We start from the raw sequence: 25,728 nt of genomic DNA, 5'->3' as shown, positions 1-25,728 counted from the left end.
TACAAATAGCAAAGATGGAAGTGTATGTGAGGTAGCTCACAGGTTCAATTAATCAGCAATTACATCTCCTCCACAGTGTGATATTTGCAGTGGAATTTGGAACTTGGGGCATAACAATGTATCTATGTTCAAAAATACTTACGCTTCAGCAAAATATCTTCCTTATTCCTGTTAGGAGTAACACAGTCTTTATGAGTTACGAAGGAAGCAATGTGTCCTACATCCAAGTCACAATCGCTCATGAAAACTAGTTTATGTTGCTTATAGCTTTGCAGCTTGTGAGCTTTCACTAGAGCAAGGAAAATTTCGAAATGACTACATTGTACCACGTCTGCCCAAGGGCTGTTTCCTGATTTCACTCAGTGTGTTTTATCCCTCCTTCATCTAGGACTCTAGATCCTAGCCTCCCCGGCTCAGGGGTTACACAGGCATCTTAGCACATCCCTTCTCCCTTTATGTCTCTGGTGCACTGTTCTGCCAGTCACCAGGTGAAGGGACTTGCACCTTCCAAAATCGATGCCACTTCACTCCCGGATCACCTGGTTGGGAGTGCAGTCTGAGCCAGGTAACCCCTGCTGAATCGGTCGTGTGTCCTCCATCGGCTTCTGGTGCAGAGAGTGCCAGCTCCCAGGACGTGCCCCTGTCTGCTCACTTATGGCCCCTCTGGCCCCGGACACCTCCTTCCTGCATGGCAGCATGAAAACGCAGCACACCGATCCTCACCCGCCCAGGAGTGTGTTACAACGCTGAGCTTGCTGGGTCCATCTTAATAACCCAATTCCCTTCTGTTTTCCCCAGTGGCCTGGTTTGCTTTCGACCCTGGCTCAGCACACTCAGACATCATCTTCTCCAATGACAACCTGACAGTGACCTGCAGTAGCTATGACGACCGAGTGGTGCTGGGGAAGACTGGCTTCTCCAAGGGTGTCCACTACTGGGAGCTAACAGTAGATCGCTATGACAACCATCCCGACCCTGCCTTCGGCGTGGCTCGCATGGACGTGATGAAGGATGTGATGTTAGGAAAGGACGACAAAGCTTGGGCAATGTATGTGGACAATAACCGGAGCTGGTTCATGCACAACAACTCGCACACCAACAGGTACCCTGCAGCCCCCGAGCCAAGCCTACTTCACGTTGGCTTCCGGTCAGGACGGAGAGCCCTGGTTTCAAGACCTATGACTTAGACAACACTAAGGAGGTCAGGGAGGTGGTCAGTATCAGGTAGCACAGGAAACGTGCTACTCTCCACCCAGCCCATCCTGGTGGTTCATTTTTTGCATAATGATAAAATTATGAATACTTTCCTAGGCCCTCCATTGCTATATCCTACCCATGGCTGGAAACTAAGACTCCCCACACATGTCCATTATAGGGAAACAATCCAGGGTTCTAAAATCCAGACAACAACATACTAGAAAAGCCCTTTGGGACAAATTACTTCACGTTTCAGAACCTCAGCTAATAAACCTGCCCAATCAGTATAATCCTATTTGCCCATGCAGGAGTGTTCTGAAGATTGAATGAGAATGTAGTGAAAATGCTTCACATTGGAGGCATGAGAACAGAAGCCACTGTTCTTCTCCTTATGATTATTAACAGTCCTATTCCTTGAAGAGAAAACATTCATTAAACTAAATCTTACCCATGCCATTTTAGACAGCTTTATGCTTGGAGAACTCTCTTATTTTGGTGTGAATTCAGAGCACCCAGTTTGCCGAGAGAATGTAGTCATCTCCTCAGGATTTTCATCTAGCACCAAAATGCAGATTATTATATTTTCCCCCTGGAGTTCCTTTTTTATTTGATTGCATTCATTGGCTCACTGGCCTCCACTACTTCAGCTTTTTCTGAAAGTTAATCACTGACCCGTTTCTAACCAGCAGAGTCTTAGAGCATCCTGTCCCTTTCGATAGATTCTATACGCCTTAATTCAGGTGTGTATTATTCTCTATCACTTAAAGTGAACACAGACCATAACTTGATATCCCGTGGTTTTCTTCAGTCCTTTGCAATTGAGGAATTCTGTCGCGAGAGTCCTGACACCATCACCCATGGACTACCCGACTTTGCCCTTCTTAGTCTCTTCCCTTTGGAGCACAGTGCATAAACACATCAGCTTCGCACTACACAGAGAAACACACTCTCCAGGCCGAACACATCTGCCTGCATGCAACCTGCATGTCGTTCGTGCTGTCTTTGTTAAACCTGTGAAGTACCGAGATGCACTTTGTAAACCTGTCCTTCAATGGCTGTGTACAGTGCGTATTGTGCGTGCAAAAGATGAAATGAATGACACGTCCAGATTCCGTGCTCTGCTGAGGTGAGGATGAAGTTCAGGACTGCCAGACCTCAGAAAGGGAAGAAAGCCAAATCTGGTCGTGGAGTGGTTGGTGGCACTTTATGAAGCCATCCTTTAACACCTAAGACACCACTCTTTGTAAAATGACATTCGTATGCAGGTTCCTTAAAATCACAGCGTTTCCTACAGTACCATTATTACACTTTACGAGGAAGAATCCTCTTCTTTGATGTTGTCATTTAAGAGCATTTTAAAGGGTCTCTAACGTCTTAATTCGAATTCAGTAGGCTAAAAAATTACCTTTACGGGATGGGTTTTTCTATTTAATGGGTAGTATAAGGCCCCAAATCCAATTTCTCATGCATATGTTTTAGGTTCAACCTAAGTGCTTTGTGATTTTGACTTTCAAATGAAGTCATTTTGAATGTAAAGAGGTTTAATACATACCATTTATGCAAAGTGTGCACCATAGCCAGAGTCAGAGCTCTGAGAGCCCAAGCGCTTTTTCCCCTCATCCTTGGTGTTTGGTTTTCTCCCGTTAGGGCCCAGCAGTGCAGACCCTACGGGATTGAGTTCACTCTCAGCAAAGCAGAGCAACAGGGGCATTCTCCACAGAGGCAGATATCTCTCCCAAGGGAGTAAAACTGGGTAGTGGCGAGGCAAATGCTTACGCTTTTTCTATATGAAGCACAGACATACTCAGGTATACAGTATATCTGTGTCGCTAACATTTTAGGTGAGGAGGGGTGATTAGGAAAAATACGTTTGAGAAGACTGGTGGGGGCGGGCAATCATTTTTAAACTGGTTGCAAAACACTCATTTAATTATACAAAGGGGCCCCTCTAGAGTGACAACAAGCCAGTGAAACCCTGTTTTCTTCTCTTCTGCAGAACTGAGGGAGGGATCACAAAAGGGGCCACAATTGGAGTCCTCCTCGACTTAAATAGGAAAACCTTGACATTTTTTATCAATGATGAACAGCAAGGTCCTATTGCATTTGAGAACGTGGAGGGCCTGTTCTTCCCTGCAGTCAGCCTGAACAGGAACGTGCAGGTAAGCACTGGGCCCCTGAGCACACAGACGGCTGCTGCTTCCGAGGCGCCATGGCATTCAGACAGGCCCCAGAGAGGAAAGCTGACCGTGAAAGGCCCCAACCAAGACAAAGGGAAAAGGAGGAAAGAAACAGCTTGCTGCTGACCTCTAATGCGATGCCACATCAGCCTAAGCCCCTTCTTTTAGAGAGACTTTTGCTACAGCGCAAGACAGAAAGTGAGAAATCACCCCCCGGGGGGATGACCACCCCACAATCCTTTCTCCTCCATTCTCCTCTCGGGATCTTGGGCATGCACATACACGCGCCCAGTGTAAGATTAAGCCACCAGGTCCGGGACTCAAACTGCTGTCAACTCCGTGGGAGTTCAGCGACATAGCCATTATGCTAACTGCTGGTCCCCTAAGCCCCCTCTTAATACATGGACACCGTCCTTAGGTAGCAGCAAATGGAGAATTTGAATTCATGACTGCTGATGATCGGCCCCCTGAGATCTAGTTTCATCTCTAAGTGTTAGGTTGTTGGGAAGTCATGACATATTTTTCTATGCAAAAAAAAAAAAAAAGTGGGTCATGACTCTCCTGACACCCCAATAGAAAGAAAGCCTTTAAGCAACTGGCACCAAAACAAACGAAAAGACTTCCATAAAGCTTCGTGAGTGCCTGGGAAGTGACACTATCAGAGTGACATATTAGAGTTATCAGAAAATGGGAGTGCCTTCTCTCCACTCTTGTTTGGCTCTGTTAACTGCTATGGGGATAGAAAACATAGTCTCTACCTGCAACTTAGTTACTTAGAATTTATTGTAACCATAAAACAACAGGTTCTTCTCATTCATTCAACCGATATCTATAAAGTGTCACCAATATGTCAGGCACTGTTGCAAGTATTTGGGATATATCGGTGAAAGAAAAACAGATAAAAATCTTTTCCTCGTAGAGCTTACATTCTATTGGGTCGTTGGAAAAGTCATAACATATTTTTCTTTTTCTTTTCTTTTTTTTTTTTTTTGGAGAGGTTTTTGCTATAGGGCATGTGCGCTCGCCAGACAGAGACAGAGAAACAGAAAGCGAGAAATCACCCCCCAGGGGGGCTGGCCATGCCGCAATCTCTTCTCCTCCATTCTCCTCTCGGGATCTTGGGCACACACGCACACGTGCCCGGCGTGAGTTTAAGCTGCCAGGTCTGGGACTCGAACCACCGTCACCTACGTGGGAGTCCAGCGACATAGCCATTACGCTAACTGCTGGTTCCTATGACGTATTTTTCTATGCAAAAAATGAGTCATGACTCTTCCAACGACCCAGTAGTTATAGAGGAAAGATGATAAATAATGAGCTTGATTATGACACTAATTCTGTGGTGTGAAGAGGTGATGAGTGCAATGAAGAAAAGATGAAAGGCAGGATAAAGGGACCGTGAGAGCTGGGGTTGTGGAGGGCAGTTGCAGCAGGAAAGGTCCTTACTGTGGTACAGCTGAACCTGAGAGGAGGCACAGGAGTGGGGTTGTGCTCGTGTTCCAGGCAGGGGGAACAGCCTATGCAAAGTTTCTAAGGCACAATGGGCCTCCATGGTCAAAGAAAGGCGAAGAGGCCAGAGGGCTGAGGCAGGGGGAGTTGAGGGGGGGAGATAAGAGTTATGCAGAGGGGAAGGGGGGTGCCCTGCCAGCCAGTTAGGACTCAGGAGTTCACCCCCCTGCTGAGCTGGACCTCTCATTAACTACTGTGACCTTCATTCAGCAGATGGCTGCCTTAAGACAGGATGTGAGCCTTAAAACACTGCTAATGATTCTTTGCCCCATCTAGAACCACAGTCTTAGAAGATATATAATAATAAAAAAATAGGTAAATAAAAGAGAGAAAATAAACTCATTGTTTATCAGTATGTGCAGTAAAATTAATTGTAACCCAGTGACCTTTGTCTCCCTGTCTTCCTGCAAAATAGATGGGGTTGTCTGGAAGGCTGGAATCTAACCTTTCAGACTTCAGCCACTACATTGACAGAAAAGAAAATCATTAGTTGCCCTAGCAGTGAGTTTCAGAAAAACCTCATTCAAAGTTTTTCACCTTTTAGCCATTTCCCTTCCAAAGAATATCATATTAGACACTCTTTAGTGGTTTTCTGGATGTTCTGAGTATCTTTAGATAAAGACTTGGGCTGGGGGAGGCAGAAGCAAGGAGAAGTGACAGTTCTCCACGCAGTGGTTCTAATCTTGATCCATGTAGCTACTTCACCGAGGCTTGAGGCTGGACAGAAATTGGTGAAATAGTTTAAATACCCCCGCTTCTTCATAACTGGCCATTCTCCGTGCAATTCTAGAATCCCTGTTGAAATAATTAGTGGACAAGAAATAAAGGAATGGTGGTCTCTGCTTACTTGTTCTCTCTCCTCGAACTTGGCAGTGGTCACCACAGTGTGACCAGCATTCTCTGCTACCTGCAAGTCAATTCCTGTGTCTCAGCCATTGGGAATGCAATTTCCTCATGTTCCTTTATAAGGGGCAGGGGGCTGAGGACCATAGTACCAATTGTCACCAGGATTTGGCCCCCATGATAGTAGTTAGACTTTTACCACAGAATTCTGCCAAAATTCTCCTTAATATCTAGTAGACCAGAGTTAGAAAGAAGTGAACAGACCTCTTGAATTAGGAATCCACCCACTGAGCACTGAGTATGGGGCCCAGGGCTACCCACCAGGCCTCTCAGGACTCATGGTTTTGTTCCCCAGGTCACGCTTCACACCGGGCTCCCAGTCCCCGACTTCTACTCCAGCCGAGCATCGATAGCGTAAGGATGAGCTGTGGAGGCACCAGCTGCCTACTCTTACCTCTGCCTGAGAGTGACGGCAAGGAGCTCAGCCAGCCATGGTGGGATGCAGAGATGGAAGGAGAGGGGAGAGGAGGGAGGAAAGCTGGTCCTCTGCAGTCGCACACCCACTGCTCTGCCCCATCCCTTCCAACCTCCCCACCACTGTCCTGCCCGCATTTGCTCCACGTCCAGCAATTCTAACCAACAAAGGACCTAGATAGCCCACCTCATCACTTCATTTTCATTTCCGGATTTTGCTTTTATTTGGCTTAATTTTTTTTTATGTAGGTAAGTTAGTTATATTTCGTTTCCTTTCTGATCATGTTACTGGTGACTGACTGAACTGGCACTGCCAAAAGAACAATTCTTTTCTTAAGCTTTTTGTCAAACAAAGAGCTTGTAGATGGGGGTAGGGAAGGGAGAGCTAGATTGAGAGCGTGCGGTTGAACTCCTAGAACTCCTAGAATGTTCCTGCCCTGTTATCACTCATGAATGCTAGCTCTGCACAGCTCACCTCTGGAGGGGGGCAGAGTGAATTAGGAAGTTTTATTACCCGTTGAAGCACAGAAATGTCATCTCCACATCTTCACAGCAAGGCAAGGTCATTAGGATACCCTGTAATTAGGACAGGCCAGAAACCCTGGCTATTGTATGAGACTGGAAAGTCCCTCTACATAGGCAGATCAGGGAACTGAATGATTTGGTTCATTTATTTAATACAACTTTTTAATTGAGAACCTACTATGGACCAGGCACTGTTCGAAACACTCCAATAGTGTTCCAGACACTGTGTGAACAGCCAGGCATAGTCTCTGCCCTTCTGGAGCTTGTTCTAGTAGGGAAACAAAGCAAAAATAAAATAATTACGAATCATCATACGTACGAGAAACAAAATAAGCAAGGGACAAAGAGGCTCATTGGCAAGATCTTTCAAGTTCCCTAGAATGATGCTAACCATCAGAAACATACCAGCCCAATGCCTTTTTCAATTGTGCTATTTTAACTGTGGTACCTGCTGCCACGCATCAAAGCCCTTCTTTGGTAGAAATGATGCCAGCGTTCTCACTTGTGAATGCTACAATGAAATGCCTTAAAAATGGATGGAAAAATACATATAGGTGGTGACCAGAGGGCAGAAGATCCATCCTCAATAATGGGGAATCTTAAATTGCAGTCCACGGCATTCACGTTCTCAGGATAAACATGCTCGTCTCCATGTAACTATCTGTGCCTCTTACAAATGAGAAATTCACCAATCTGCTGCCATTCACAACCTAATTTTCTGGAGTAGTTCATATAATGTGTGAAAGAAAATGAAATTACATGTCATCACTATGACTGATAGAATAATAGTGCATATTACTTCTACCTGGAGATGGACTTACGTAAGTTACTTTTCAGATTTCGTAGGTCGACATGTTTTAGCAAAGACCTAGAAAGAAGTTCTGATTCATTGTTGAGTCACAGTGAGTGAGCCAAGAAACTTACCATGAAAAAACTAAGCTAACAAAGAGAAGGGAAGAGGTAGGATGGGAAAGTTAACAAATTAAAGTGCTGGCAAAAAGTAGTATGTGTAAATAGCTCATTATTTACGGTTGTGCTTTTCTTATTTAGATTTTTTTCTATTAGTTACTATGTTTTTCTAGTTAAGTGTACCTAATTTATTGAAGGGGTGCTATCCTGTTTATGTCCATCTTGGATTTTTTGTTTTTCGTTTTGTTTTGTTTGGCTACAGAAAACTCTGTTGCAGGCAACACTAGTTTGATATTTGATTTACTCTCCCATGAGACTCGATGGCTGGGCCGCTGTAGACTCATAGTTCCTCTTGTTCTTTATTAAAGTCAACCTGCTAATTAGATTTCTAGTGATGTGTAACATGTAGTTTACACTGACTTGCAATTATAGATGCATACAGCTACTGTACTAGAAAAAAAAATGGTCATTTCTGGTGTGCCAATAAATGATTTTTATGAGAGCATAAAGTGACTCTTGAGAACTTCTTAGTCTCTGCCTGTTTGGGCTGGCAATTCCCCTTTTTCAGAGCAACATTTCTTCAGCAAAAGGTAATTGGAAAGTCTCCAGGGCCCTTGGAAGCACGTGCTCTTCACTCCGTTTTCTCAGGAGCGTGGCTCTGCCTCCTGGAATTACTTACCTCCTGAACCTTAACTTGACGGAATTGCCCTGGTATAGCTGCCTGTGAAGTCTGTCTGCAAGCACCGAGACTTATTTAACAAATCTAAAAAAGCCAGGGGCTTGTATTGCAAAATAGAATGTCATTGACTTACTCAACCCTGGCTCCTGTAACATTTCTCTGAATGGCTAAACAATAAAACTGTTTTGAAATCATTGTTTAATAGTAACTAAATTAATATTAAACAACAATTGATATTAATACTTGTTTAATGGGGGAAGGGGGGATTGTGGCTCTTCCTTACATTGTTATTAGCCTTTTGAAATGAGCTGCCTTTGCTTTCTACTAAAAGAAAAACTGGAGCCAGACAGTGGCACAGCGGTAATGCAATTGGAGCCACAAGGACGCGTCTGGGCTTTGGTGTCCCAAGGTCTCTCTGTACACACTGGGCACAGAGACGTTCGTGCTTGTGGTCCAGGCTGGCTGAGGCTGGGAGGATCGTGGCAGGAAGAGTGCTACTGGGAGTCAGTCTCTCACTCGCTGAAGAAAGAAATAAATGAACTTTAAAATAAAAAGAGAGAGAGAGAGAAGCACTGCCTAGAAGTGCGTGATCTCATCTGCAGCTGTGGAGTGGAACGTCACACGGTGGAAGTGGCTGCTGCTTTCTCTCATGGATGACGCGTACTGGGAGTCAGTCTCTCACTCGCTGAAGAAAGAAATAAATGAACTTTAAAATAAAAAGAGAGAGAGAGAGAAGCACTGCCTAGAAGTGCGTGATCTCATCTGCAGCTGTGGAGTGGAACGTCACACGGTGGAAGTGGCTGCTGCTCTCTGTCCACCCGGGTGTCTGCGCCTTCCTTTCTCCACTCCCTGCTGCGATGCTTCTTCCTTCCTCCTCTAGGGGCCCATCTTTCTCCTCCCAGTTCTCTTCTCTTCCGCTCACCACCCAATGGAAGCATTAGCCATTTTTACTTTTCTTGTGGTACTAAGGCGAGTGGAACTCTGATCCCTGGGATTTCCTGGAGTGATTAAGTGATTTGTAAGGAATCATCCTCTTTCCTGGGCATGTGTGCGTGCGTGCCCAAGATCCCGAGAGGAGAATGGAGGAGAAGGGATTGCGGCGTGGCCATCCCCCCGGGGGGTGATTTCTCACTTTCTGTCTCTCTGTCTGTCTCTGTCTCTCTGTCTGTCTCTGTCTTTCCAGTGAGCACACACACCCTATAGCAAAAAACTCTCAAAAAGAAAAAAAAAAAAAAAGAAAAAAAAAGAAAGAAAGAAAGAAACCATCCTCTTTCCTAGAAATGAGTTCTTTTTTTCCTGCCTCTAATGTAATGTCTACATTAATCTTTGCCCATCATCCAGCTCTCTGATAAGAGAGGGCTTGCTGCCGAAGCAGGATTTCTTACTGTAAGTCAAGAGACCTATAATAAAACAAACATCCTCTGGTCACACTGCTTTACAATGTACATGAACACGCTAAACACACCTGCGTGTATCCTTCAAGTATATGTGCCAGCTCCTTCCGCTGAGGCTGGTTAAGGAAAAGCCGAGTCTGACTTAATACATCACACATAACCGAGGCTTCCTATGTCCTATATTTATCTGAAGAACCAGCTTTTTGAATAAACACAGATTCAGGGTTCAGATTGCAAGTGAACAACAGATGTACCCCACTAAACCTCAGACACATCAAGCCCTTTTAGTCTATTACTTCACTCCGCCACAACTTGGCTAAGAAAAGCTGCATAAATAATATTTAGGGCAATCTTCTGGAAAAACAAGGGGCCAAACTTTTATGTCATTTCCATTGGAGAATCAGATATAATAAATAGATTTAGATCATCGCAATGGTGGTATAACCTTGTGAATACACTGGGACCAGCAGATGGCGTAATGGCTATGTTACTGGACTCCCACATAGCTGACCATGGTTCAAGACCTGGACCCAGCAGCTTAAAATTCACACCGGGCATGTGTGCATGCATGCCCAAAATCCCAAGAGGAGAATGAGAAGGGATTGCAGCATGGCCATCACCACCACCACCCCCGGGGGGTTGATTTCTCGCTTTCTGTCTCTCTGGCAAGCACATGTGCCCTATGGCAAAAAATCTCTCAAAAAAAAAGAAAAAAAAAAAACCTTGTGAATATACAAAATCATGAAATATATACTTCAAGAGAGTGAATTATATCTCAATACATAAAGAAAAAAAAATACACCCATTACCTCCTGAGCAGGAAGCAGTGTACATGAGGACAGCTGAGGACACCAGAGCCCTGGCTCTGGCCTGTTAGACAGGATGCCTCCCTTTGCCAAAGCTGCTATAAAGGGGTCACTGTGGGGTCGTGTTGGACAAGAGCCGGAGAAAAATGAGGACTCTCCTTCTGACTGCTCTCAAACTACACCTAAGAGTCTGTACCTGTCCTCAGACCTGTCCAGATGCTTCCTGTCCTCCGAGATAAAGCCACGGCCGAGAGGGAGGAGTCACAGCCCAGGTTCTGACTCCTGACCCTACCTTTCATTTCTCCTTCCCACACTCCTTTTCTTTCCCTTCCCACCTGCTGGGATTACCTCTACATTTTGTTTCCACCTTCCTAAAATGGACCTTCCCCTGCCCTTTTTCTTAAGGCATCATAGTGGAGCAAACAGAAAAACTGGCTCCCATCAAAGAATCATTCACATAACTCTTACTTACCCTTAGTGGGTATCGATCTTGCTCATAACTTATTCTGTCCTCCTCTCAGGAAAAAGTAAACATTCACCATGAGATCTAAGAGTTTCTATTATGGTTTGTATTCTGGCCTCCCTCCCCCATATTTTTTTCTAAAATTCTCTAATAACTAATGAAGATTATTAAATTATAATCTCACTAATAAGTATGTCTGAGTGTTACATTAGAACAACTTGCAAACCAGTATCTTTGAATGTATGGCCGTAATTTTCAATGTGTATGATAAAGAAAACCATTGAGTTAAAGCAGCCAACATGAGAATTCAATGAGTTCTGTTAAAAGCATGCAGTTTCCACATCTCAAAAGTGGACATAGTAAAATAATTGTTTGGATGGTTAAATCAAATAAAAGACTAACGTATAATAGATGCTATAATATGTTAAGTGTTATTAATCTGTGTGCAATCTGTCGATGATTAGCTAAATCCCAATTGAGTATCAGTAATGTTTTTTGGGCTTTTTTGGGTTTTTGGTTTTTTTTTTTTTTTTAGGTTTATGTTGTAAAACACAGGGTACTCACGGAGAGAGACAGAGAGAGGGAAAGTGAGAAATCACCCTTCAGAGGAGATAGCCACACCATAGTCCCTTCTCCTCTAGTCTCCCCCTGGGATTTTGGGCACACACACACACAAGCACAGCATGATTTTTCAAGCTGCCATGTCTGGGGTTCGAACCACAGTCAGTCATGAGAGAGTCCAGCGCCTTAACCACCACATCACGTGCTGGCCCAGAGTATCAGTAATGATTCTTAACCATGATTTTCTTGGGAAGCAATACCTTTCTTTGGAACATAACAAAAAATATTGTTCAATTCTTATGCAAAAATTAATGGAAGAATACAGGCAAGGAAAATCTGAGAAAAAGCAATAATTTGACTTGCATGCACACTAAAATCAATTTCAAAGCAACAATAATCTAAATGTTATAGTACTACTAAGATCAACCACAGAACCACTCAAAAATACAGATTTTAATACATTTTGTACAGAGTCACAAAGGAGGAAATGAAGATTATTTTTAAATGGTGAAAAATTTAAAAATTGGTTAACTATTTGGTAAGCAAAACTATATTCTTAATCATATCACATTCCAGATATTAAAGTATTGGTTCAGCCCTGTAACCTTCTGGTTAAGAGAGCCACATACCACATAGTCAGCTATGGTTCAAATCCTGGACCCAGCAACTTGAAAAAATAACCCAGGCATGTATATGTGCACCCAAAAATCTCAACAGGAAGGAGAGATGGAAGAGAAGAGATTGTGACATGACCATGTTCCATTGAGGGATGCTTTCTCGCTCTCCTCTCTTTCTCTGTGTGTGTGTGTGTGTGTGTGTGTGTGTGTATCTGGCGAGCACACATGCCTTTTGGCAATCCAAAAAAATGTGAAACATGAAATATTAAAACATTGGGACCAGCAGGTGGCATAGTGATTAAGGTGCTGGACTCCCATATGGCTGACCACATTTTGAGTCCCAAACCCGGTGGCTTGAAAATCATGCCAGGCAAGTGTGCATGCATGCCCAGAATCCCAAGAGGAGACTGGAGAAGTGATTGTGGAGTAGCAGTCCCCCAGGGGGGGATTTCTCACTTTTTCTCTGTCTGTCTTTCTCTAGCAAGCACATGTGTCCTATGACAAAAACCTGACATAAGTAAATAAATAAATACTAAAACCTTAATTAACCAGAAAAGGAAAATGTGATTTTTCTGAAGGAAAGGTAAGTCACTTTAAAATACTTTAATCAGTAGGCTCTTTGATTTTGTAGAACTCCTCTGCATTTACAGTTTACATTTTAAATCTCCTTTATTATCTTTATCCATATATCATAGACATCTGTTTTATTCTTTAATTAACTGGACTTATCTTTCTCTACATCCACTTCTACAGCCAAAGATTTATTGGATTTCTTGATTTATTGTTATGCTGCCATTTAACAAACTACTTTTAAGGAAAGATGGTGATATAAAATATGAACTACTCAACACTGGTCTGGCCCATGTTTTCAACCTAGTAGTTAATGAGTGTATAATGACTAAGTCATCTGCCGTAAAAGAGGACCCTAAATGTTCTTACTGTAATGCTGACTTTCAGACATGACTTCAGTGAATTTTCCTAATTGCCTGACGGGCAGTGTGTCTGTCAGATACAAAGAAATGAAGTCTCCAGCCTCATCAATTGGATTGGCTTAAACTGACACACAGGCCAAGGTTAATTGCAGCATCTCAAGAGGTAGGTTTCAGTGTTGGCATTTTGGCAGAAACAATTGTTCTTGCAAAACACGTAAACTTTATCTAGATCTAGCTACTCACTGAAGTTTGATATCCCAAAATAAAAATCACAAATATCTATTTTTTTTAAGATTTTGCCATAGGGTTCATGTACTTGATGGAGAGACAGAGAGAGATGGAAAGTAAGCAATCACCCCCTAGGGAGAGCCATGCCTCAATCCTTTCTCCTCCATTCTCCTCTCAGGATTTGGGGCATGGAACACGCACATGCCCAGCACATTTTGCAAGCTGCCAGGTTCGGGACTCAAACCGCAGACCTGACCATGTGGGATCCAGCACCTTAATCACTATGCCACCTGCTGGACCTATAAACAACTTTGTAAGAAAGAAATCAGTTGGGGCAACGTCAAAATGCAAAATCCTGCAAGGCCGATCCACCTGGGAAGGTTCCAGGGTCATGCTCAAAGATCACCCTGAACAAGTCAGGTGTCATGTGGCCATGATTTCGGGCTTGCTGACGCTGGAGGCAGATTGTAGGATCAAGACCCTGTTGGGGGCTCTCTCTCTTTCTCTCTCTGAAGAAGGGGAAAAAATAAACTTACAAAAGGGAAATCAGTCAGTCTTAAACATTAGGTCCAACCCAAACTACACACGGCTGCCAAGTTGTGCATCTTAGAGGTCTGAACTCAGATTGCGAGCTACAGCACGGTGCAGCTATTACCTGTGACACATATGCCCGGGTAAGCTGGGTGTCCACCCCCCAGCAGAGGAGACACTACCCTTTGCCGTCAAGAGAATCTGCGCATCCTTTCTCCCTGCCTAGTGGATGGGAAGATGAAGCACTGAAGGTCAGTCCAGGGAGAATGGAAGCCAGATCAGGATTCAGGGCCATATTCAGCGACAAGGAGAGTCACATGCATTTCGCATGGTTCTTTTTGTTGTTTTCCTCCCCGTCTCCCAACCCCCACTTTTATTATTATTATTATTATTATTATTATTATTATTCTTTAGAGGCTCAGGCACCAGGTTCATCCTCCAGCCTCTTGCCAGATTGCCAGCGGTAACTAATGGAAACGTAATCACTGGAGAATATTCCTAATAGAAAATTTCAGACACTCCAAAGAAGGACCACACAGGAGCATCGATTCTCCCTCAAAATCAGTCTGACCCAGTATATTTTTCATGGCCTGAATCTTCCTGAGGCTAGATTAATAAACAATGACTATCCCCTATTTTCTTTTTTTTTTTTTTTGAGAGGTTTTCGCTATAGGGCGCGTGCGCTCACCAGACAGACAGAGAGAGACATAGAGACAGAAAGCGAGAAATCACTCCCCAGGGGGGATGGTCACGCCACAATCCCTTCTCCTCCGTTCTCCTCTCGGGATCTTGGGCATGCATGCACACGCGCCCGGCATGAATTTTAAGCCACCGGGTCTGGTACGCGAACCGCGGTTGACTACGTGGGAGTCCAGCGACATAGCCATTACACTAACTGCTGGTTCCCCTCCCCCATTTTCTTACTTCTCAGATGCAAAGATGGTTTGTTTTGGAATTTTTGTTTCTCACACTTTAACATCTCCCAATTCAAGATACATCTTTAACAGCATATGTCAAAGGAAACTCACCAGCCACTGGTAGAATGGTGGTGCTCAACCTCCACTGCACACTGATTGTCTGGGGATCTTTAATAGCATCATTGCTCAGGGAGGCAGCCTGAGGATCTGGACCTTTGTAGAAGTTCCTTAGGTAGCAAGTGTGGTGGATCCAAGGTTCTGAGCTCCCGGGGAGCACAAAACCTCCAGCTCCTCCTCTCTCTCTTAAATTTTTTTTCAGACAGTCTCCTTCTATCGCTCACACTGGCCAGGAGCACAATTGTCCCTCCCAGGGGAGGGACTGCAAGTGCATCACTGTGCCCAGCCTTTGGGGTGGGCCAGGAACGGAACCCTGGCCTTCCATGTCGCCTCAGCCTGCGGAGCAGCAGCAACCAGAATGCATTACCACAGCCGCGCTATCTTTTTCATCTTTCTTTCTCTCTGCTCCAGATTTGATTTCAGAAAGACAGTGTCTAATTGCTCGGGTCCTGTTGCCTCTTAGCTGAGGGAGGGCAGGACATTGTGACACAGAACCTCAGCCATTGAGCCCAATCTGAGGGCTATTTCCAGAAGAGTAGGGGGAGGGATGCCAGGCAGCAAAATGAGCGAGGTCTGCCTGCCATTATAGAGTATTTGGATTTATTCCAAGAGGAGCAGGAAGCTGTTGAGGGGTTTTAAGTAAAGTAGGAGGTTCTGTCTATGCAGCGTTTTGAATGAATAAATGGCCGTCTAATTCTGTGCCTTTAATTCCTGGGATGTGCTCTTTTACAAAATCAGGTATTTTAGAAATGGCAGAACGCAAGAAGATATTTACAATTGCAGCAGAGAATAAACAGAGGGAAGGGAAATTCTCTTCAGTATTGACTTTATGTCTCAGAATACCAAACACACGTGATTTTGCTCAATAAACAACAGAGCTTCCACAACTCAGTAGAAACCGGGGCCACAGCCAATTTTCTTGATGCTTCGTTTCCAAACAATGAACACAAGAAATCGTTACCTTTAAGCTATTGAAAACTGAGCTGGGAATTTTTTCTCATGACATAAAGATCCACACAGCTAATTTAAAAAAAAGCAATTCCATTCACGGATCTTACTGATTTAAAATCTGTCTTAACATAGATTCTGGGGTCACAGAGCCTGGTTTCCAGCCCAGGTCATCCACTTATTAGATAGGAGCTTAGCCAAGTTAATGAACCTCAGTAGCTTCAGTTTGTCATAAACTGGAGACAGTAATACCTACACCATAAGGAAGATCCTCTCTATTTCACAAAGAGCTCTCTATGTCCCCATGGCGAACATGCTGGACCAGGGAGTCAGAATCAAGGAGCTACTCCAGAGCCAGATCAGATTTATGGCTCCCCTCTGATAACTAAGGTTTCTTCCTGGGTCAAGCCAATTGCCAGGTTCATTCTGCCCTTAGGGTGAGTTCTTTCTCACTCACAAGCTACTCAACCCTCATCAGCCACTCACAGTTTGCTAGACATGTCCATAATATTTAAACTCCAGCAATGGGTGGAACCCGACATCTTTCCCAAATGACTGCACTTCCTCTGAGCACGTTGACCTCACTCAGGCCTGTCTCATGAGTTCATAGATATGCCCAGACAGGCCTGAAACCCTGTGCAGAGTTTCCACTCTGATACTCCAATCCTATAAGGCTGGGAGGTCCGGGCCTCTAGCACCTCAAACTTGGGGTGTTTTCTAAATGCAACATAAGAATATCTAAATCTCCTTTTTATTTTAATTTGAAAAACATTTCTAATGCTCTATTAGAAAACATTATGCCTTCAGAGGTCAATAAATTTACATCTAAGATTTTGAAAGGGAGGTTACCTACCTTATGCTCTGGCTCAAGTAATGAAATTAATCAATTTTGATTTAGTCTCTCAAGATGATGGGTAATTTTTTCAGAATGTTTTAGAAACATTTTGAACAAAGAGAAATGAGACAGTGATTAACATTGTGGTCACATTCTTTGCTGAACCACTTTCAAGCCCACGATAAGGAGTTTTCAAATAGCTAACTCCTCCATCTGCTGGTATCAGCCTGTCTCTGCAGTTTTCACACTGGATCTTCTCCTCAGAAGTGTGAAAGATGATCCCACGTGAACATTTTAAATGAGGTGAAACCCTCTGTCTTCATCTTAAACTGGAAATGCATCCTGATTCGATGACTGAGTTAGTATCATTCAAGAGGGTGGAGGAAGAAATGGAACTTGCAGGAAAAAAGAGAAACAGCTATTATCATTGAACTTCAATACAAGACACTCTTTTCTATGAATTTAGCAGGTAAACTCTATACTACTTTTTTTTTTCTTTTAGCATAATCTGATAGTCCATCTTGTATTTTCCTAAGGATGTGGCACCTTGACCTGGTTTAAAGTTCTCTGTAAGGTAGAGACCATGGCCACCGCCTTCTGTACCGTTAGCAGTGAGATCAGAACCAGGGCGTGCTCATTCAGTGACTGCTTTGTCCATAACTTCCACATCCTTCTCTCACCTGAGACATGACTACGGAGCAGGCCTATTGTCGTGGTTATAAAACCTAGGTCAGGTTGTAAAATGACCATTCCCACAAGGAGTACACAGAGTTACCCTTGAGCATGAAGTGGGAAGGAGGGAGACAAAGAGACTATTCCCAGAAAATGGGGACGCAAGGAGACAAGGTGGCCGGTTACTCTAGAATCCATTTGATTCGCTAATGTATCCTAAGTGCCAGGCATGATGCTGGACTCATTGTGGGTGTTTTGCAATGTTTTCCTAGCAAATCAATAAATTAAAGATATTAAATTTGAAAGAGAGATAGGTTATGAGATGCAGAACTATGCTCCATGAACTATAATCTACGACAGCAAGAAATGCAAAAACAAAAGCCCTGCATTTGTATGAGATCAGTTTTCAGTAGAGCATCTTGATTCCCAGCTCCCAGCCCCCATTCCGGAAAGCGCTAAGAGTAGAGCTATTTTCTCTCTGCATTTCTCTGTGTTTTAAGCTAACCGATGTTACCCTTCAGGATGTAAACTCTTACTAGTTAGAGCTTTAGAGATAGAAAAATGACTCAGAGAAATTGAAGTACTTGGCACTTGAGAACCTGAGGTTTGCGATTCCTTAGGTTTACTTCCTCGAGGGAGCAAAATTCTGAAACCCAATTACGTTTTCATACGGGTCTCTGGGCTTCGTGTGGTTAATTTCCGCAATTAATCAATCGCATACAAAGGGTAAGTCAAAATGTGGGCTCAACTGAAGATTTGCTTTGACAAGGTGACAAAGAAGCTGTCCCTTGTGAATGTTGCAACAAGATTATCTGCTGAAACCCTGAGCTTAGCACACTGTTCGCTTCCTTTCCTCAGGATTTGTTCATATCTCTTTGCGAAACTTCCCCAGAATTAATCTCCTCATTCATCCCTTTTTCTAAACATGAATCTTATTGCATCGGTACTAATACCAGGAATAAATACAATATATAAACTCAGGTGTACAAGACGTGCAGCTTTTTTTTTTTAAATCACGTAATATCTAATTTGAGCCTTCATACCTCTAGGAAGGAGAGGGGTTTTTGGTTTTGGTTTTTGTTGTTTTATTGCTAGAGGGTGCGTGCATTCACCAGAGAGACAGAAAGACAGATGTAGAAAGAGAGAAAACACCCAGGAAGCCATGGTCATGCTGTAATCCCTTTGAAGCAAGCCAGCAGGATAGCAGCCATTTTTAGACGTGCAGCTTTTTTTTTTTTAAATCACGTAATATCTAATTTGAGCCTTCATACCTCTAGGAAGGAGAGGGGTTTTTGGTTTTGGTTTTTGTTGTTTTATTGCTAGAGGGTGCGTGCATTCACCAGAGAGACAGAAAGACAGATGTAGAAAGAGAGAAAACACCCAGGAAGCCATGGTCATGCTGTAATCCCTTTGAAGCAAGCCAGCAGGATAGCAGCCATTTTTAAATGAAGAAAGGCCTCTTATGAGAAAAGATATGATCAAATGCTGGGTCGCAGGGAGATCTGCTTAAGGAATGGTCATACGAGAAACCAAGAATGGGTCTTTGAAGGAATCAGAATAATCACTCAAGAGAAAGCAATTTATTGTAGTGAGGAATGATTTGCACGTATGGGTCTCTCGTATCCATAAATACCAAGAACATGCTGCACTTTTAGAGATAGTTTGATGGTACTAGCTGACTGTTTCCCTGTAACTAATTGAAGAATAAACAGAATGAACTCCCTTCTCCAGGCTCTGCCTTCAGTTTCATTGATCACAAGAAATAGCAGCCGGACTTAGTAAGCCAGTAACACCTTCACCTCCATTTCTCCCCTCTGTCAGGACTCTGGGCACATATGCACACATGTCTGGCATGTTATTTCAAGCTACCGGGGTCTGAGACTCAAGTTGCATGGTTGGCCATATGGGATCCTGCTCCCCTAACCACTAGGCCACAGTGCCAGCCCACGGAGAGAAATTTGATCAGCAGAGGTTCCTCAGTCCCAAGGAACCAGTGGGAGTCTCTCACTGTGATATCACTTCCCTCCAGTATGCTCTGAGCATTTTTCAGTGCTCAGTCTTCAGCTTGTGGCTGCCCTGTTCTTCCCTGGCCATGTGGAGTCTCAGTGAACATGTCTAAGCCCAAGATGCTGAGATCTTTCAAGAAGCTACTTCCTCTCTAGAGCCCTGTTACCTCCTCTGGCTTTTCCCAAGAAGCAGAGCAAATGATACTCAGGTTACCAAAGGCTACCGTCCCAGGAGGTCCTGGGCCCCTGGCTCCAAGACCAGTTGCCTTTCTATTCTCTCCACACACCCATGCATCTTCTCACAACTGACCCCCACTCCTCAGGCCCTTGGCCCTCCCTCCTAATGTCTCTCCTAAATGTTAACCTGAAACTCCTTCCTGGAGTTCAAAACCAGGAAGTCTCATATTCTTCCTCAGATTATAAAAGCTTCAAGTGCCAGAATGAAGCAAGAGAAAACTCGAGGGAGACAGAGAAAAAGTAAATGCCAGGAGAAATTTTAAACATTGGTTGGGGCTAGCAGGTAGTATGGTAGCTGAGAATCTGGACTCTCACATGACTGACGGCAGTTCGACTCCTGGACCTGGTGGTGTGATTTCTCTCTGTCTCTCTCTCTCGGTCTCATAAGTACATGTGCCCTGTAGCAAGTTGAAGAATACTGATAGTGATTAATAAAAATTGAGTAAACAATTCTTTTAAAAAATTGGTTAATATTTCAAAATATAATTCCAGTCTGGAAGTTTATATCTTAATAATGTTTGTAACACTTTCAAGGAATTCTCCTCCGCCTTTTTTGAGTTCAGCCATGGGGTGCAGTGAGAAGGACATAGAGCATTATTATAACTTTGCAGGAGTTAAAATTGAGGCATTAAGTGATTCTCAGCATATTCCACAAGAGGCATAAGTATTAAGATCATCAGTGATTGAAGAGACAGGAAGAGAGGTTGTAAATATTTCCAGCTTTTCATAAACCACACCTAATAAGCCAAACTACCGTATTAACGAGCAAATCAAATATGACAGGACCTGAAAGTACCAAGAACACCCACTTAAAGACAAGTCAAATATATTCAGTTCATGGTCATAGTTAATTACAATGACAGTGAGGCTTACTGCACTGTCAGCCTCACTGTCTGCAGATACTAAGATCACCCAATAGTACGATAAAGCAAGGTGCTCAGTCAGTCATGTTTCTAAATATTGAAAACAGCAGGTCCGGGTAATGCCCTTGATTCATAGATCCACACGTTAAATGGCCTCAGTGAAACATGCGTACGTCCCCTCATAAAGCATAAAGCCCAGCTCGCCTTTTATACTCTTTCTCCAGAGTTCAATTGACTTGTTGCTGGGGCCACTTTGGACCTCTGGCATGTCCTAGGATTTCAGAACTGATCAGAATTAGGTCAAAAAGCCAATAAACAGATCAAAAGAAGCCAAGTGAACTGAGTAAGTAGATGAATGGAGATACAGTCAAAGTTCAGATTTACCTACCAGATTCCAGATCCAGGGGAGAAAGGAAAGATTTAAAGATCTAAAAAGCTCTTTCATCACTCACTGTGAAGCGACCTCAAGCAAGCCACTTACCTTCTCTAAGCCTCAATTCCCTAATTCCTAACATGGGAAGAAAACTAGAGCCAGCCTCACAGAGCTGGCATGAGGATGTAGATGAAATAATGCACATGAAGAGCCTAGCCAGAGCCCTCGGGAAATGCTGTCAATAGCTGCTGTTTTGATGAATCTGAAAGAGTATGCCACGGCCATGAGCCTTACGCTGCGGCATGGTGGATATGAACCTCTCCTTGTTTATGTGATGTCTTTCTGTGGCCGTCACATAGAATGGGCTGCACAGAAGCCCAACCACAGGGAGCATAACTGACACAGGGCTTTGGGTTGTTTTCCGGGCATCTGAGCAGAGGCCACGCCTCCAAAGGGCACGCCCACCAATGCTTGGGCAGAATACCAGGGACTCCTCCAACTATTGACTTTGGCTGTACGACTGCCCAGTGGCCTGGCTGGGTCTTCCTGGGACAACGGGACACTCTGAGATGTGCCCTCCTGCCTGTCCCTCCCTCTCTCCTCCACCCTCAGTCTTGCATCACAGCCAGACACTCTCCCAAGCTAAGCTGGCTCCCTCCCTGTTCTCTCCCCCACAGGCATTTGCCTTAATAAGACCCTCACATGTTTGATCCTGTCTAAGTAATCTGCTGCTCTGAAGACTGAGCTAACACACTTTCCCATGGTTCTTGTCCAATCGTGGGTAACGTACACTTGTCCTGTGAGGTCTGGACAGTTTGGCTATACACTAATGCATTTTCATTACACCAGCCAGGGAGAAGCGTAGATGAGGAACAGGAATAATACAGGTCATTGTTGGTAAGGCTGGTGTAGACATGTGAGCAACTTAAATCTGACTGTTTTTCAAGCACTCAGATTCTGGTGTTTCTGGTCAGGCCAAAGCTAAAAGAAACATTTTCAAAGATATTAATCTTCTTGGCTAAGTATCTTAACCTCTCAAGGCCTCGATATTCTAGACTGGTGTAGTACTGAATGAGATGTTAGATTTCAAAGCGACCTGGAAGACCGTGTTTCTCAAACTTTGGTTATTCCTACACCATACTTTTCTGTCGTACCTTTGTACTACCCAAACTGTTTTGTTTTTCTTTAAATAAATTCACTGTAATTTAAAATGTAAAATTTCTATCAGAACATAAACTGGAAAAGTATTATTTACCATAAATGGAAGACATTATTAAATTCTGTTTAGATGCCAGAACCTGAAGAAGGTTTAGAGTCTGACTCTACTTTCTGTTTTAAAAAAAAGGGACCAGCAGGTCAAATCCCAGACCCAGTGACTTGAAAATCACACTGGGGGATGTTAGTGAGAAACAGATATGGTTTATTATCTGTTGAAGATGACGTGTATAGTATTCTCAACTGGACTGGTCTGGGAAGTATTTCATGATGGGTGAAGTCTTTTAACAAGCAAAATGAGAAATAGTGATTGACTGTTTTAAAAAATTATAATAATAATAATTATTGGGAAATGCATGGAAAAGACTTTGAATGATAAAGCGGGGAGATCGATGCCTCTGTATTGACTGACATGCATGGCATTCCCTTTTGAAAAAGCAATGGAAGTCAATGTAAAGTTATATGTAATCCAATGTAATATAAAGAAGATTATGATAATAATAAAAAAAAAAGCACACTGGGCATGTGTGTGTGCATACCCCAAATCCTGAGAGAATGGAGGAGAAGGGATTGTGGAGTGGCTATCCCCTCCAGAGGGGTGATTTCTCACTTTCCCTCTCTGTCTCACTCCTTCTGGCCATCACATGCACCCTATGGTAAAAAAACTAAAAAAATAAATAAATAAATATTTTTAAATGTATGGATTAACACATGCTAAAGACATGCTAACGCCAAGGACTTTCCACAAAGACTGACAGAGATGCAAAGGGGAAGAACTGTCTGGCAATCCTATCTATTGTCACTTGAGACTGCGTCCGTAGAACATCCCCAAGTCAGCTGGTGCTAGCATGTTCTCTTTGCATGGGGTTGCAGTCCCTTCCCACATTCTGTATATTGAACATTTTATAACTCACAGATTTTTTTCCCCTTCCGGAGATGTCTAACTCAGGGGAGGGGCCCATTGATTGGACAGTGAATCAAGAAACCAGTAAGTTTATTAGTTTGCTATTATCCTGGGTTTCTAACAAGAATGTACTATACCTAAGAAGACAGGAACAATAGGCTCCACCTATCTGAAACTGTCGTAAGCAAAACCGAGAAAAATCATGTTGGCTTTTGGTGACTTCCATCTCTCCTTTGCAACTCCCTAACTCCTCACTCTCCATCCAAGTGCCCAGACCTTACTTTTCCTTCTGCTGCTCAGACACCCTCTTGGGAGTAAGATCAACACAGACCCTGCATTCTCTTTCCCCTCCGGCCCACCCTATTTCTCATCCAGCTATTAAAGCTGAGTGAACTAGTAGGTCATTGGGAAAGTCAAGATGTACTTTTCTATGTTTTTCTCGGCAAAAATGTGTCATGACTTTCCTGACAACCCAGTATTTCACATCCACTTATGAATAACCCAGAACTGGCTTAATGCTCTGACCATCCCAGAGGTATTCAATTTAAACACACACACACACACACACACTTTTTTTATTCTGTAATTTGGCAAAGGACCTTGTCTTTTGCTTCCCTACAACTTTATCATACAGGCCCAATTGTTTGTTTGTTTGTTTAATGTATTTATTTTGCCTATATATGAGAAAGAGAAAAAACACCTCCAACAGGGTCCCCATGCCATGATCCACCCTCAACCTTGAGCCAGTTCCTAACCATGAGCAAGCCTGGGCCTGGTGTGCTCTAGAAGTTCTCTGGACTTGAACAGGGAACCTCTCCCTGTGTGATTGCCTCACAGAGCATCAAGTTTCATCACTGCTACCATCTATCCGCTCCCCCCTTCCTTAGCCTGTAAGGTTGATCATATTGACGGGGCTCTACTTCCACCCTAACTCAGAAGATTTCTGGGCTCATCCAGATCTAAGTCCTCATCCTCATTCCTCCTAGAAATGCTTTCCTCTGCAGGTGATTGGTGGCTCAAATCCTGTGTAAGACCCAACTCAGTCTCCACTCTGCTCAGGAGGCCTCGGGTCTAAACCCCAAAAGCTGCGAAAACAAGGGATCTGGACATTTTCCTAGACCTCTAAGATTTGAACTTTCTTTTTATGGTGAGGGATGTATTTGGTCTGAATCAAATAATCCTGCCCTCACCAAGGTACCAACTCAAAATAATTTGCTTTGGTTATTTTTAAAAATGAAGTATAAGGACCAGCAGATGGTGTAATGGTTATGTTGCTGGACTTCCTTGTAGTTGACTGCAGTTCGAGTCCCAGACCCAGTGGCTTGAAACTCACACTAGGCACCTGTTTGTCCATCACCCCAAGAGGAGAATGGAGGAGAAGGAATTGTGGTATGGCCATTCCCTCTGGAGGGGGAATTCTCTCTTTCTGTCTCTCTGGTGAGCACACATGCCCTACAGCAAAAATTTCTTTCTAAAAAAAAAAAAAATGAAGTATAGTAGTATTGTTTTACTAAGATTTTTCTAGAAAACTCAATTTGATTAATACAACTTTTTATTGAACGAAGAGCCTGATTCCTAAAATCCCATGTGATTGTCCTTAACACTGTTTTAAAACACACACACACATATTCAAACAAACACCACCAAACTGGAGGCCAACAGTGCAAAGATCAGCTTGTCCTGCAGATGAACTGACAGATTTATGAAGCAAGACAACCGGGCCAGTGAGTAATCACATAATTTTCCACATACATACCCCTCTCCCCACCCCATCCCCCTTTGGTTAAAACATAATTCAAACAAGGGGCCTGAGGTAAAAGCCCCCATCAGGCAATCAGCCCAAAGCTTCAATCCACCGACTGACTCCCCATTTCTGCGCACAATAGCGGCAAGGTGCTTTGGGCAGGACGAACCTGGGTCTGGGTGTTAAGAACACAAAATCCCTAAGTCTTGGAAAATTTTAATGAAAACAGCAGAGGTGCTTTGAGGGTCCGGAAAGGACAATGCCAAGAGAAGTGGGACAGATGGAGTTCAAGGATACTGCCCCTTCTAGATCCCTCCTGGTGCTGCCACGCTGGTAATACAATAATTGGGACCAGCAGTTAGGTAATGGCTATGTCGCTGAACTCCCATGTAGTTGACCAGGTTTCAAGTCCTGGACCCGGTGGCTTAAACTCACGCCAGGCGCGTGTGCCTGCGTGCCCAAGATCCTGAGAGGAGAATGGAGGAGAGGGGATTGCAGTGTGGCCATCACCCCGAGAGTGATTTCTCGCTTTCTGTCTCTCTGTCTCCTTGGCGAGCGCACGCACCCAGTAGCAGAAACCTCTCCTAAAAAAAAGAAAAGAAAGAAGGAAGAAAGGAAGGAAGGAAATAATACAATAAGTAAGCGGAAGTTCTCCATGCTACACACAGACGCGCACACACACACACCCCTCCCGTGTCCCAAGAAGCCAGCGTGGGGAAGCGGAGTAAATGCTGCCTTCCAGATTCTGCAGATCCCGAAGGGCGCCCCCGAGGGCTACGTGACCCGTCGAAGGTGCCCTCTGCCCGGGTCCTGCCATCACCTCCGCCCACCCTGCCGGACCGCAGCCCAGGGCACCTGGGCCGCCACCCGGGCGGCGGACTGGGGCGGGGACGCTGGGGCAGCGCAAGGGAGAGGCGGCGCGGCGCGAGGGGCGGGCCCCAAACTTTCCTGCGCCTCAAAAGCGGCTGCGAGGGCGGCCCGGCTGCTCCGCCCCGGTCCTCGCCCGGCGCCCCGGGCCTCCCGTCCGCTCGCTGCGCCCGCCGCCCTCAGCC

General features: G+C 44.0%; 1 protein-coding gene across 3 annotated transcripts in view; it reads left to right on the top strand.

Annotated features, from left to right (window-relative positions):
• The window catches only part of TRIM9 (tripartite motif containing 9), a 126,324-nt gene extending 117,932 nt beyond the window's left edge, over window positions 1-8,392 (top strand). For 2 of the 3 annotated variants that reach the window (XM_006160532.1, XM_006160530.1), the window contains 3 exons: window positions 799-1,102; window positions 3,194-3,356; window positions 6,082-8,392. In XM_006160532.1, the coding sequence (XP_006160594.1) occupies window positions 799-1,102; window positions 3,194-3,356; window positions 6,082-6,144 (530 nt within the window). In that variant the 3' untranslated portion in view covers window positions 6,145-8,392. The remainder of the gene's footprint in view (window positions 1-798; window positions 1,103-3,193; window positions 3,357-6,081) is intronic. The other variant, XM_006160531.1, reaches the window with a different exon arrangement.
• Window positions 8,393-25,728: the final 17,336 nt, after the last annotated feature.

The sequence above is a fragment of the Tupaia chinensis genome, unplaced genomic scaffold (genome assembly GCF_000334495.1).
Source record: "Tupaia chinensis unplaced genomic scaffold, TupChi_1.0 Scaffold000688_1, whole genome shotgun sequence".
Taxonomy (NCBI): domain Eukaryota; kingdom Metazoa; phylum Chordata; class Mammalia; order Scandentia; family Tupaiidae; genus Tupaia; species Tupaia belangeri.
Note: the sequence above shows the minus strand (reverse complement) of the source record. Positions and strands in the feature narration are given on the sequence as shown.